General features: G+C 42.0%; 1 protein-coding gene and 1 long non-coding RNA gene across 5 annotated transcripts in view; one reads left to right on the top strand and one right to left on the bottom strand.

Annotated features, from left to right (window-relative positions):
• LARS2 (leucyl-tRNA synthetase 2, mitochondrial) overlaps nucleotides 1-7,818 on the bottom strand; it is a 176,028-nt gene extending 168,210 nt beyond the window's left edge. For all 4 annotated transcript variants that reach the window (XM_081933357.1, XM_081933358.1, XM_081933359.1 and 1 more), the window contains exons 1-3: nucleotides 7,732-7,818; nucleotides 6,000-6,257; nucleotides 2,231-2,359 (exon numbers count right to left, since the gene is read on the bottom strand). In XM_081933357.1, coding sequence (XP_081789483.1) covers nucleotides 2,231-2,359; nucleotides 6,000-6,233 — 363 coding nt within the window. In that variant the 5' untranslated portion in view covers nucleotides 6,234-6,257; nucleotides 7,732-7,818. The remainder of the gene's footprint in view (nucleotides 1-2,230; nucleotides 2,360-5,999; nucleotides 6,258-7,731) is intronic.
• A 29-nt stretch (nucleotides 7,819-7,847) lies between these two features.
• Nucleotides 7,848-11,496, top strand: LOC309381228. The gene is made up of 3 exons (XR_014173525.1): nucleotides 7,848-7,921; nucleotides 10,070-10,234; nucleotides 10,762-11,496. It is a non-coding gene; the product is annotated as an uncharacterized lncRNA (long non-coding RNA).
• Nucleotides 11,497-14,486: the final 2,990 nt, after the last annotated feature.

The following is a 14,486-nucleotide window of genomic DNA, read 5'->3' as shown; positions in this document are numbered from 1 at the left end:
CCTGTTCGCTGCCACCAATGGCAAATTGCCAAAATGGGTGGGGTGAATGGGCAGTGACAATCTCAAGGTCCAGGGGCTGGATCCGGCTCTCAAGATACTTAGATCTGGCCCACGAGGCCACCCTGGAAGCAGTGAAGGATTGCTGGCCTGCAGTGCTTCTGCCAGCGAAAACGGCCTCCCAAGCTCTGTTTTTGGCTGCCACTGATTCCTGCAACCCTCTTGAGCCCGTTTTTGCTGGCAGACCCCTTGGGCCGCCACAGGCGCCCCAACACGAGTGACATCGAGCACGACAGGCCCAACCTAGCCACACTCACCCCGACCCCCAGTGTCAGGCATGCCTCCTTCTGTATCCAAGAAAGAAAAATCTCAACTCCATTTGAAAGTACTTTTACTAGATTTATTTATTTTATTTATTTATTATTACTTGAACTTATTAGTCGCCCCCTCTCCCCACAGGGACTCGGGGCAACGTACAAAAGTATTATATAGCATACAGAGGAGGTAAGAATAAATAAATAAGTTACAATACCTAAAAAAGTTAAAACCCCAGTGAAATTAACCCTTAAAAACTAAAATTACCAATTAAAAATGCCCTGGGCTGGAGAGGTTGTAGTATTATGCCAGGTCAGCTAGTCGAAACAGGTAGGTTTTCAGCTTCATACGGAAGGAGCGAAGGTCGGTTGTTGTCCTGATGTCTGGGGGGAGGTCATTCCAAAGGGTGGGGCCCACTACAGAGAAGGCCCTACTCCTGGGCGTCGCCCTCTGGGACTCTCTGGAGGACGGCACCCGGAGTAGTCCCTCTCTGTGTGAGCGGACGGGTCGCAGGGATGTATGGGGCAGGACGCGATCCCGCAGGTAACTAGGCCCTGTGCCATGGAGTGCTTTGAAGGTGGTAACCAGTACCTTGAAGCGCACCCGGTAGGCCACAGGAAGCCAGTGCAGCTCGCGCAGGATGGGTGTTATATGGGAGAACCTCGATCTCCCCATAATTACCCGCGCGGCTGCATTCTGGACCAACTGCAGTCTCTACAGATATGAATTGATAGCAGTGAAAAGGAAAGCAAGATCTGAGCCAAAAAGGCGCAAACATGTACATATCAAGCATTTACCCAGCACTCTCCCCCCCCCATTTCCCCCTCCAAATGTCCAATCTGCAACTCCCTAAGGTGTCATGTGGGGTGCATCTTCAAAAAGCCTCATCAAGTTGGTATGCCTTGACCAAGTCCAAACATCAACCATCAGCATGCGCAGATGATGATAACAAAATTCCCTTCCACATACTTCTCCAGTACCACACGATTCCCTTCTCAAATACCATGCTCCCACCCTCTCCATTTCTATGGCAGCCTATAGCAAACAAGCAAAGCAGAGGCTGACACCCAGAGGTCAAACAGAATCCTGATGCGGCCCTCAATGAAATCAAGTTTGAAAGCCCTGACATAAGAGAATTTTTTTTTGGCAAGGGGTCTGGGGTTAAGTCATACGTTGAACAGCTAAGGGAATTAAGTATGTTTAGCTAATGAAGAGTAGCTTCACAAGAGATAAAATAGGAGTTTTCCAATACTTAAGGGCTGCCATAGGGAAGTGGGCATCAATTTATTCTTCATGGTACCTGACAAGAAGCTATGGATGGAAGCTCATCAGGGAGAGATTCAGCTTGAAAATAAGGATGAATTTCCTGACTTGCAAGTGGTGGACGAGTGCGCATGCACATCTCCATTTGAGTAAGTGGCAGGTGACATGCTTGTCACTCGTGCAAATGGAGCATGCATGCATTCACCTGCTACTCACGCAAGTTGGGATGTGTGTGCATGCATTTGCCTGCCACTTCTGCGGCCTGGTTCTGAACAGCTCAAGGCCTGGTAGTGGGCCACAGCTCGGCAGCCTGTTTTAGTGTCTCCATATCCTTTTTATGGAGGGGGGTGACTTAGTGTATCACTTATACATTGGGATCAACTCCAGATTTACAACTAACATTAATATCCTTTACCATCATTAATATAATAGCTATTACATACAGAAGAATTTTCCTAAACTAATCAGAATTAATTTCTTTAAACTCTTAACCTTATCTAGATATCAACACGAAAACCTTTCTCAGATGATGGATGGATGGATGGATGGAAGGAAGGAAGGTAGGAAAGAAGGAAGGAAGGTAGGAACAAAGGAAGGAAGGAAGGAAGGAAGGAAGGAAGGAAGGAAGGAAGGAAGGTCATTGTAAAATACGTACCTGAAATCCTCTCATTTTTTGAAACCATGCTACTGTGTCACTTATGGTGTATACGCGAACATGACCCATGTGAAGTTTTCCAGAAGGATATGGGAACATAGACAGGATGTAATACTTTGGCTTTGATTTCTAAACAAAAATTTTAAAAAACAACACTGAGCAGAAGCTACATAGTACTTTTTTTCTTTTTTTAACCCTGCTTATTTTAAAAAGAAAGCTATACTTTCTATGCCAAGATAATGTACATTTTAATAACTACAGATTTCCTATAACGTGGATCACAAAATGTTATATATACCTTTACTTTCCAATGATAAACATTTTTTGAGAGCAATATGAATTCTCACACCTTTCTCAAGAGGTCAAATTTTGAGATTTTGGAATTAAGCTATTTTAATTTATGATCTATTGGGATTCATCAGCATTCTGAGTCAATAAATATACTGTGAAATAGCGTGTGCAGGATACATGTACTATATATCCTGGCTTATCCCACTGGAGAAAAGAAATATATATGTACTCTAAGTACTGAGTAGAAAAAGATTCAAGAACAAAAACACTATATGGCAACAGGGTTTGGAAGAATGAACTGATATGCCCCAAAGATTGCAATGAAATGCAGAAACAGTCTAAACTGTAGGTACAACTTGCTGAACCAGTCTCCCTGCTACGTGGCAGTTCCCTATCTAAGCTCCTGGACCTCACTGCAGACTGTAGATAGAGTTCCTCAGGCTTATAGTTCTCGGGAACTTCAATTTGCCATTCCTGGGAGTGGGATCAGAGGAAGCTTGGGGTTTCATGGAAAATATAACTTCCATGAGCCTGTTCCAGGTCATCCAGAACCCGAGTAGGAATAGTGGTTACACATCTTTTGGTGTTCTTGTCGAAGCAGTGCCTATGTGATCGGGAATTGGTGGGCCTATCTTCCCCCCCGCCCCCGTCACAGGCAGATCATAGTCCGATAGTGATGAGTTTCTCCAGAACTATACCCCCCCAGGACATACTGGTGACTAATGGACTTGGATGGGTTTTAGAAGGAACTGGGGGTTATTACTAAATATATGCTGTGTAACCCTGCCTGAGCTCTTAGAATAAGAAGGTGGATTGAGGCTCTGAATAGGATTGCATCTATGCAACCTCTCCTAATATGTAGACCTGTTTGTCCCTCATGGTGTACAGAGGAATTGAGAGGGATGAAACAGATGAAGAGACATCTAGATCACTGTTGGGAGAAAACAAGGGATGAATTTGATCGAACACAGGTAAGATCTGCTATTAAAGCCCACCTCACAGATTCAGACAGCAAAGTAGTATGTATTTCTCTGCACTAACCGCATCTGCAAATAATTGGTCAGTGACCAATTTGAGTTGTCTCCTCCTGGTGAAGGAGAACACAGAGGTCTACCTGAAGGGGTACACTGAGAAATTTGCTGATTTTCTGGAAAACAAAATTGCTTGGAGCGTTCTCATTTAAATGTCAGTACTGTTGCTAATCAAATGGAGGCATCTTGGGCAGATTCTTGCCCAGGTATCTGGGAACAGTTTGATCCTGTTGCTCCTGAGAAATACACAGGATCCTAAGGAGTATAAGTGCAAACCATCTATATTTTAGATCCACGCCCCTCCTGGCTTGTGAAGGCTTCTCAAGAGGTGACATGCAAGTGGGTTGTGGCAGTGATTAATGATTCCTTGTAGGGAGAGGGGGTTGCCCAGCATTTAAAGACACTGGTCCACCCTCTTCTTAAGAAGTCATTGCTAAACTCTAGTCTAATCTTTGTCCTGTTTCCAATCTTCCCTTTCTGGGGAAGGTGTAGGGAAGGTTGAGAAGGTGATTGTACAGCAGCTCCAGAAGTTTCTGGAAATGGATTATCTAGATCAGCAATGGCGAACATTTTTTGGCTTGCATGCCATAAGTGGGAGGAGCGCAGTGGGGTCATGTGCGGGCGTGCTGCACCCATAATGCAATGCGCGACCCCCCCAGTGCGCAAGCACGCACTACAGGCGCAATCCCCCCATTTTTACATGCTCTTTTCGCCCTCCCCAGGCTCCAGAGGCTTTATAGGAGCCTGGGGAGGGTGAAAACAGCCTCCCCCGCCCCCGCAGATGCCCTCTGGAGGCATCAGGGAAGCCTCCAGACGGTCCCTGAAGCCTTCCGAGCGCTCAAAACAACCCTCCGAGCAAATAACTAGATCCTTTCGAATCAGAATTCAGAACTGAATATAGGATGGAAATAGCATTGGCCATGCTTTTCAATGACTTCTGGTGGGAGTGAGATGGGAATAGTGCATCCATCCTCACTCTACTTGACCTTTCAGTGGCCTTTGATACTATCAACCATGATATCTTTCTGAAGCAGCTTTGGGAGCTGGGGGCTCTCTGTTGTCCTGGTTCACTTTCTTCCTCTATAGTTGCAGTCAGTTGGTGCTGATAGGAAAAAGAGGTGTGGTCATCATCTCCTGCTTTGCAGGGTTCTACAGAGCTCAGTAAGTTCTTCACTTCTGTTTAACATCTACATGAAGCCATTGGGTGAGATCATCCACCACTATGGGCTAAGATATCATCAATATGCTGACGACACTCAGTGATGTGTCTTTGCTCACAGTGAGTTAAGCAATGCCATGATATTTCTTTCACAGTGCTTGGAGATAGCCAATATAAATTTGTGGATGCAAATTTAAGGTAAGGGCTGGATGGGGAGCAACAAGCTGAAACTGAACTCTGTCAAGATGCAATGACTCTGAGTTTTGGGTTCTTTGGTCCATGGAAAATTGCATCTTTGATCTTGGATGTGATAGCACTGCCCCAGGCAAGCCCAGTGCATAATCTGGGCATTCTCCTGGATTAATTAATCCTGCTCAAGAAGCAGGTAGAAGTCATGCCAGGAAGGCATTTGCACAACTGCAGCGTATACACTAGTTACAAACTCTCCTGGAACAACAATCCCTGCTTACAGTCAATCATGACCTAGTCACCTTGTCTTCACTATTGTAACACACTCCATATGGACTGCCCTTGAAAAATATCTGGAAACTTCAATTGGTTAAAAATTCAGCAATCCACACATTGTTTTGCATAGATCTGTGTGCACATATCCTCTCTCCTGCAGGAGCTGCATTGGCTGCCAGTTTGCTTCTGGGTCCAATTCAAGGTATTGGTTATCACCTTTAAAACACTATATTATGGGTTATTTGAAAAGCACCTTCTCCTAGTACCTGGCCCACAGATGGGGAGGCAAGGAATGCTGTAGGTCCCCTTTCCTAAGGAGGTCTCTTTGCAAGACCCTAAAGACCTGGTTTTGCCAATGGGCCTGGGGAACCCAAAGTGGGATGGAGCCCATCAAATGGTTTATTGACTGACTTGTTATTGCCAGGGGGGTAGGGTTAGGGATCTTTGTTAGCTGCCCAATCACTGAGTGAATTGGGCAACTGTATACATTTTCATAAACAAACAAACAAACACATTTAATTGTGTTCATTTTTGTACTTTTGAATCACTGTTGACCATTGCTAGCTGCCCCAACTAATTCCTGCATGGGTTTTGGACAAGGTTAATTGTTCGTCATTTCTTCTTCCTAGGGTTAAGGAGGATTAGCCCAAAGTCACCCAGCTGGTTTGTGTCTAAGGAAGGAGTAGACCTCACAGTCTCCTGGTTTTCTAGCCTGTTGCCTTAACCACTACACCAAACTGGCTTTGTGTAGGGATTATGTAATTGGGAGAGGAAAAACAATACCTTTTAAACATGCAATCCTAATTGCTGCTACAAGACTTACATCTGCTTCTGTAATGTTGCTGAATGATTCCTTTATTCTTGAACACCACCAGTTTTCAACTTTTCTCCTGGTCTCTGATGTATAATTTTGTTCCCACTTTCCTGTTTCACTAAAAATAGCTCTGCTGCATCTTAGGATACGCCTATTTGGCCATTTAGTTGGGTCTAGTAGTCCACTCAGTTGCCTTCTCCAACATGATGGAAACAAAAATAGTGTATTGCAAAGGAACCACATTCTGTGCAGAGTATGTTGGCAATCCTATTGAAGACAGGAAATAATTTTTACCTTCAGTAATAATTCATTTAGTTTAAGAAAGTGATGTTACTTTTTGGATAATTTTTAATAGCAAAACTTTTTCCAAAAATATCATAGGTTTGCATTCTATCTATACATCAATTTTTATTAATACTAGGCTACATGAAACTGTGTTTTTATAGTAAGGAAATAAAATATATTTGAGCCAATAGCCAACAAAATAAGCAAACTGACATTATAAGTTGCTCCATGTTATTGCATATTTTCTAAACACTATTGCTGTGCAATATTTCCTATGGAAATTTATTTATTTATTTATTTATTATTAGCGTTTATATACCGCCCCCTCTCCCGAAAGGGGCACTTAAAATAAACAAATTTTAATTGCAGGCATATCTATATCTATATATCTACTATAACTGTATTGTGATGGTATTTTCATGAAATTTGTTCATCTATAATCCTCTAATCATAAATTTTGGCAGTGTGCCACAGAATGCAAAGGAATATTTGTTAGTTAAGATTTACATATTGAGGACACTTCTTGAAAGTGTATGAGTCTACCACTTCAGAATGACAAACTGAAAAAGTATAAATAGTATCTCTCACGTTAATTGCTCTTGAAATCTACCTTTCAAAGATAAGAGTTTGTGCTCTACCCCCAATTTTTTTTTGTAAATATAGACAGTTCACAACCAAATCTTATAAGGTGCCCTAAATGAACACATCCATTAGGAATCAAGGCTAATAATTAAGACTTTTTTTTTAAAAAAAAACTGTTATTGAATTGCCTAGTTATACAACTTTTTCATTATAGCAGAAAATAGAGACACGATAAAAACACTGTCTAGCAGGAATATAGCAAGTGCACAGATATATATGAAAGAGAAAAAATACAGGTGTCATTTGCTTCTGTGAGACACATGTAAGCATTCAACTGATCCCTGAAATTTGATTTTATTTCCAGTTACATTCACGACCATTTTAGTTAATCTCAGTTTATAATCTACTAAACTGCCGTATATTAAGCGAAGTTTATTGTTATAATCCAGAATGACCCCATGGGCTATAAATTACTCTTTTTGTGTCAAATGTATCATATATTCTAATGTATGTCCTTATAAGTATATTAATATTTCCGGGCCTTTTCAAGTAAAATTTTTGATTGTAGAACTGTCCTATGGAGGAGTAGGAAACCTAGTGTCTAGAGCCGCGTTTCTTAAACTTGGTAACTTGACAATGCCTGGACTTCAGTTCCCAGGATTCTCCAGCCGGGTATTTTCCGCTGGCTCTGCAAATTCAGAACAAAACTGAATCAAAAGAAAACTGCCCGGATTCAAGGGATCGTCGTACGACTTTGCAAGCTAACCTAAAGAAAGTGGAGAACGATGGATTCTTATGTAGATTGATCTTATAACTCGGGGGGAGAATGTCGCAAATAGAGGAAGACAAGCAACGTTCTTAGAGCAGTACTTACAAAGGAATAGGAAGGAGCGTGGTTCACATCTCCAGGAATCCAGCAACTAGGATGGGCGCTGCCATCTTAATTTGTGAAGGCCGGCTCGCGCAGGCGCACAACCACCCCAGTAGCTTAATAAGGAGAGTTAGAAAATCTGCACTCTTTGAAAAAGACTAGAGTGAAGTATCGGGAGCTCTAGGGGAAAAAGGTGAGTTGAAATGTTTAACTTGCTCTCCCTCCTTTTCGTCTTTTTCTTCTAGGGAGCAATGAGATCCTTCCTAAAGGAAAATGCTTTTTACATAGTTCAAACTGTTTCCCCTACTTTGTTATGTTTCTGTTCTCCGAAATTACTATTGTATGTTCTTTCTTGCCAGGATCATAAGGTACTTTTTTTGTTTGCGAAACTGCCTAATTTTTTAATGGATTTGAGTACTTTTTTTATATAATTCTACAATTACAACCTTGATGGTTTTTTCTTTATTAGATCTGTTATAATATGATGGTATAGTATCTCAGTGGGATTACACAGTCTTATTATTTATTACCTGATTATATTTTTGTTTTTCCTCTACAAGTTGAATGGATAGAAATTAAGATTCATTATCTTTCTTTCCCACTTTATCACTGAAACATGGCATTGCATTCCTGGATAAAATTTGAATCACAGGCTGTTTGTTAATTTTTCTTCTAAAGTTCACAGGAGAGGGGGAACAAAAAACAAATCAGATCTGGAAATTTGTGCTCCTCTGAAAAAACAAAAAACTATATTTTCTTAGCAATTAAATATGGCAAAACAAAACTGTCACTTTAAAAAAATAAAATGTTATGCAGAGTAGGATGCCATATAAGATAGGTTTCTATTCTCCCCTTCCTTTCTCTCCCTTTTGGCATTGAGTTTGCTAGTTTTTAAAAAATATAATTTTATTATAAGTTTTTTCTTAATACAGATAGTCCTCAACCTACAACACAACTGAGCCAAAATTTTCTGTTGCTAAGTGAAACATTTCTTAAGTAAGTTTTGTCCCATTTAATGATCTTTCTTGCCACAGTTGTTAAGTGAATGTTTGCAGTTGTTAAGTTAGTAACATGGTTGTTAAGTGAATCTGGATTCTCCATCAACTTTGCTTGGCAAAAGGTGGTCAAATGACTTCAGGATACTGCAACTGCCATAAATATGAGTCAGTTGCCAAGCTTCTGAATTTTGATCTTGTGACCAAGGAGATGCCACAAAATTCGTAAGTGGGGAAAATGGTCATGTCACTTCTTCTGTGCTGTGTACCTGCGTAGTTCACTAAATGAACTGTTATAAGGTGAGGACTTCCTGTATAAAATAAAATCTGCTCCAATAGAAGCACTGCAAGAATAAAAGAGCAATGCTGATAAAATCCAATGCCAATAATCAAAATATCCAGCCCAAAAATACTAACAAGACAAGTAAGTAACCATATAATTTAGACAAATTATAGAATTATATTTTTGAGTCAAAACACAAGTTTTAAGTATTAGGACCAATGATTTCCTAATCTTTTTGTGCATGTATCCATTTTTTATTATATCAAGTTTTCTTAATTTCAATATAATAGTATAATCTAGTGTTTCTCAACCGCGGAAACTTTAAGGTGTATTAACTTCAGCTCCCAGAATTCCCCAGCAATGGAAACTTCTAGAAGTAGAAATTCACACATCTTAAATTTGACAAAGTTGAAAAATCGATGTATGGTAAGATTTTTCAAAATGTGTGCCACAGAAAGTTTGCATTCCATAAGAATTTGATGCACCTCTGCGAGAGATTAAAAGGAAGAAAATAGTCACTAAAATGTAGAATTTTCTATCTCCAGAGTTCTAGATATTTTTAACAGATTCCTTGGCATGAAATAGTTTGAAAATCCCTGATTTAAAGCACAATAAGATAGAGAGTGTTTTTTGTGAGTTTTTCTAACATTTCCTTAAATAATTGGGAGCTAAAAATCATTGTGGATAACTACCAGATCTGGGTCTATATTCTACCTGCCTTTTCTGAAATGCTAAATCTTTTTGCTAAATCTTAATGTGAAAGGAAGAGGCAGGCCCTGAAGCAGTTTTGTTAATGAGGTAAGGTAACATAGCAAGAAAAGAAATGTATCTTTGACATCCATTTGCTCATCCAATAAATCAAGCATCATAAAATAGGTGCCCTCCAGATATATTTATATATAAATCATATTGGCTTCAAACTGATGGAATCTATAATCCAGTGTACTTGCTTGGAAAGTAGAAATTGCTAATAATCCAGTGGATAAATTTTTTGTACGTGGAAAAAAAATGGAACTTGGTTTTTCATATTCTTGACTGCCATTATCTTCTGTTTCTTGTTTAGTTTCTAAAATGTCCCGCCAAGGCCATAAAATTATGAAACACACTTCTGTTCTTCCAATATGCACCTCAGTCAAGGAATCTTCATGTCTTCCACTCAGTGCAACTTCCCTAGTAGACTACAGTACAACTGCAGTGTAAAAAGCTGTGTCTTCATGCCATAGGAAAGGTGAGAGAAGATTGTCTCACACTTATTTTCACACTACTATTGATTATTAGATGGGAATCATACTTGCACAGTTGCAAACTCCGATGTGATTATCTATTTCATTGAAAAAGGATGAAGGAGATTATTTTCTTTCATGTCTATTTATATCCGAATTATATTCGAATTTGTAGTGATCCAGCCAGAGCACAAGCAAATAATTCAGTAGGATTTATTATATAGAAGAAATTTCTTTATATACAATAATATAAAAGGTGATGAATGTATACAATACCCATGCAACTCTTGCAACGTAGTAGAGAGAAGAAGAAGAAGCAAGTGTTCTCAAGCAAAGACAAACAAACTCTCACAACTCAGAACAGGTAAGCTAAGAAACACCCAGGTTCCAAGCCATCTCACATGGCTCGGATAACAAATCCTTTGTCTCAGTCACCAAACAGTTCCTATTGGCTGACTTGTTGCCATGGCTATTGCAGTTCATAAATTCTTATACACTGACAAATTACAACCATTCTTTTATTTTGCACTAGCTGTACCCAGCCATGCGTTACTGTGGCTCAGTCTGGTTAAATGGAAAAGAAAGAAAAGAGAAAGCGCAAGTCCCCCAGCAGAGGCGGTCCCCGCATGGAAGTGAGCCACGGTGGCCCCTGCAAGAGCCACCATGGAGGATGCTCTCACAGGCCCCGGCCTGGGAGAGCTGAGGAGGAGCAGGTGGCTGCCGCCCCCGACCTGGCTTCCCTCAGCGGTGGCGGCGAGAGGAGGAGGACGGCGTCCCCTGAGGAGCAGGAGGAGGAGGAAGGAGCCACCCCCGGCAACACAGACGCAAGGCATTCATTATCTTTCGGCTCCCCTTGGTGGAAATGGCGAAGCTCGTCAGAGGAGGGGCGGAAAGGGGAAAGGGTGCAGCCGCAGCCCAGCCACACACATAAAGGGACCGTCGGGACAAAGCTGGAGAGAGGCCAAACTGTTCCGAATATACTATACACAAGAAATGAACGCTATGGTATAGCGTGTATTGCTTTTATGTCCAGCAGATGGCGCTGGTTTTCAAAAAAGCATGTTTTTACCTGTCACAAACAACTGGACTTTCTGGTTTTTCTTTGAAGATGTTTCGTTTTTCATCTAAGAAGCTTGTTAAGCCGTGGCTGGATGGTGAGGAATGAAAGGATTTAGACAGTTAGTCATTTGCATTATTTCAGCAAGTCTTTAAGACTACCTGGAGATTTATCTGTGTTGTCAGGGTCATCTGAGTAGCAAATAGGTGTGGAGCATTCTTCGAACTGTTGAAAAACCTATGTTGTAGAATGGAGATAGATGATGTCATATCCCTCCCCATCTTTGAGAGAGGGCTGTTCAATTTTGATATACATGGCCTCTTTGATCCTGTGCTGCCCCAGCAGTATATAGCAGCGATGGCGAACCTTTTTTGGCTCGCGTGCCACAAGTGGGGGGAGCGCAGGGGGGTCGTGTGCGGGCGTGCCGCACCCATAATGCAACACGCGACCCCCCCAGTGCGCATGCGCGCACAACGCGCGACCCCCCCAATTTTTACATGCTTTTTTCGCCCTCCCCAGGCTCCAGAGGCTTTATAGGAGCCTGGGGAGGGCGACAAGACCCCCCCCCCCCCCGGAGGCCCTCCAGAGGCTTCAGGGACCGACCGGAGACTTCCCTGAAGCCTTCGGAACGCTTAAAACCACCCTCCGAGCAAACCAGAAGTGACTTCCGGGTTGCTCGGAGGGTCGTTTTAAGCGCTCCGAAGGCATCAGGGAAGCCTCCGGACGGTCCCTGAAGCCTTCGGAATGCTTAAAACGATCTTCCGAGCAACCCGGAAGTCACTTCTGGTTTGTCCAGAGGGTGGTTTTAAGCATTCTGAAGGCTTCAGGGAAGTCTCCAGTCGGTCCCTGAAGCCTCCGGGGGGCGGGGAGGCTCTTTTTGCCCTCCCCAGGCTCCTATAAAGCCTCTGGAGCCTGGGGAAGACGGAAAATAGCTTTTAAAAAGGTGAACTCAGCTGGCCAGTGCGCGCATGCGCACTGGCCAGCTGACAGGGCAGCGCCTCGCGTGCCCTGACAAATGGCTCCGCGTGCCACTTGTGGCACGCGTGCCATAGGTTCGCCATCACTGGTATATAGCTAGTGTAGGAATTAAGAACTGTCTCCTTTAAGAAACTACCTCCTGGGAAATGTAGGCAGAGGCTACCTTATGGGAAATGTAGTTCCATAACATGTGTTCACATCTGTGTATCTGATTGGCCACTGGGAGCATTTTGCCCATGTGCAAAGTTTATAGCTGGTTAGTTTAAATGCCTTTGTGAACAATGTTCCCTCTAATTTTTTTTCAGTGTGTGTGGAAAAATATAGTGTTTGAGCGGCACATTTTCATGCCTGAGCACCTGAATATTTTTCACAGATGTCACCCAAGACAATGAAATCAGTGTTATTTGAAACTCAAAGTTATGTTTATTCAAGGTACCCTCTTAATTAAAAGTGTTATATAATATATAACTATATAATATATATAGTAAGTTGAGGACTACTTGTATTCAAGTTCAATGGATGACTCTCTATGGGAAAAGGATCAAAACTTTCCTCTATCCACATTTTCCATACTCTGAATTACTTTATATGCTTTACACTTTCCCTTTTATTATCCAATAGTCTGCAGTGATATTAGTAAATTATGAATAAATTACCAATTGATGTAGATTAGCAATAGGGGTACATAAAGAAACAAACCCATTATTTATTGAGTTGCCTATATACAACATTTATATATTGGCTGGCTGTAAACTATATTTAACCATTTGTTTTTATATGATGATCCAAGAACTGGAACAATTTGCTGTATCAATACTATGGATGGTATCACCTAGCTGATCATGGCTTATCCCCCCCAAACTAGTAGACTCTGTACTGCTGCCAAAACAATCTACATGGAGGTTAGCCAATTTGAACTTGCTGAAGAAATCTGATCAGTCACCTTTGAGAGGATGAACCAACACAAAATAAAGTTGGTTTTCAATATATTAAATGGCTCATTTAATATTAAATGGCTCATTTAATATACAGCCTTTTCATACGCAAATGATATAATAATGCATGGAATGTGTGATGAAATGTTGATTTGTAAGTACTAATTTTCAGAAGTAAAAATACAAAGATGCATAAAAGATACAAACCAATACCGTAAGTCAGTTTTTTGTTTCCTGAAAATTATCCCTTTCTTCTCTGGTGCCATTGGTAAAAAAACAGAAGACTAATTCAAAGCATTTAAAAAGAAAATAGATAATGACAGCATGCAAGTGTCAGCAAAGCCTTCCCCTGATAGATAAGGGAAAGAGGTATATGACCCTACACTTTCAGAATCAAACAGAAAGAAATCCCCTCCCAGACTAAATGTGTGTGGAGAGGGGTGGGGTGGGGTGTTTCACGCCTATAGTTTGCAATAGATAAGTGCAACAGACCGATCGGGAACCTGAAATCCAACCCCTTACTCAAAGGCAGAGTGCTCTAATGTGCTTCCAGCAGCCCTTCGGAGCTGGTGGTCCTGTTCACGGTTATCACAAGAAAGCCCCACTCTGTTAAGTGGAGATTACTTTCAGGAAAACAATTTGCAGACTCGCCGCCTGCCTCGCGTGCTCAGAGTTTCAAAAAACAGTCCTGGACAGACGCCAATAAGTGACGGGGGCTGCAGATGCCGGGCGATTGAAGTGCTCCGGTCTACCCAGAGGGAAGGAGGAGGCAACCACCAGGAGCAGCCCCAGCGCCCGCCAGGCCACACGGCAAAATGGATGCAACGTGCCCATCCGAACTGAGGCACAAGCCACCGCCGCAAGTTAAGTTGCTCGTGTGGTGATTGGCTGAGCCTGCCGAAAGACGGAACTTGCTTGGTAGCGCAGCCACTCTGCAACAAGCTTGAACGGAGTCCTGGGCCAGGTGTTGCTGGTGGTGGCAGCGGGGGGGGGGGGGTTACCTGCCCAACTTGTCAATTCCTCTTGGTCCTGAATTGAATGGTGTCATTTTGGCTTCGTTGCTCGCCTCATTTCAGGGTCAGTTTTCTGTTTCCTGTTTTGGGGCTTCCTCATCGCATCTACTCCAAGTGATGCCTGCCCTGTCTGATTCTGTCTGACAGATGTGCAGAGGCCTTGCCTGAGCCTGTTGCACACATTTGGCACATGTGGAAGAAGCTCTGGAGTGGTAAGCGAGATTCCAAAAGCGGATTGAGACTGCCTCAAATGGAATAGAATTCAGAAAAGTTT

This window comes from Natrix helvetica (genome assembly GCF_964273705.1).
Source record: "Natrix helvetica genome assembly, chromosome: Z".
Lineage (NCBI taxonomy): Eukaryota > Metazoa > Chordata > Lepidosauria > Squamata > Natricidae > Natrix > Natrix helvetica.
The sequence above is the reverse complement of the archived record's forward strand: the minus strand, read 5'-3'. Positions and strand labels throughout refer to the sequence as shown.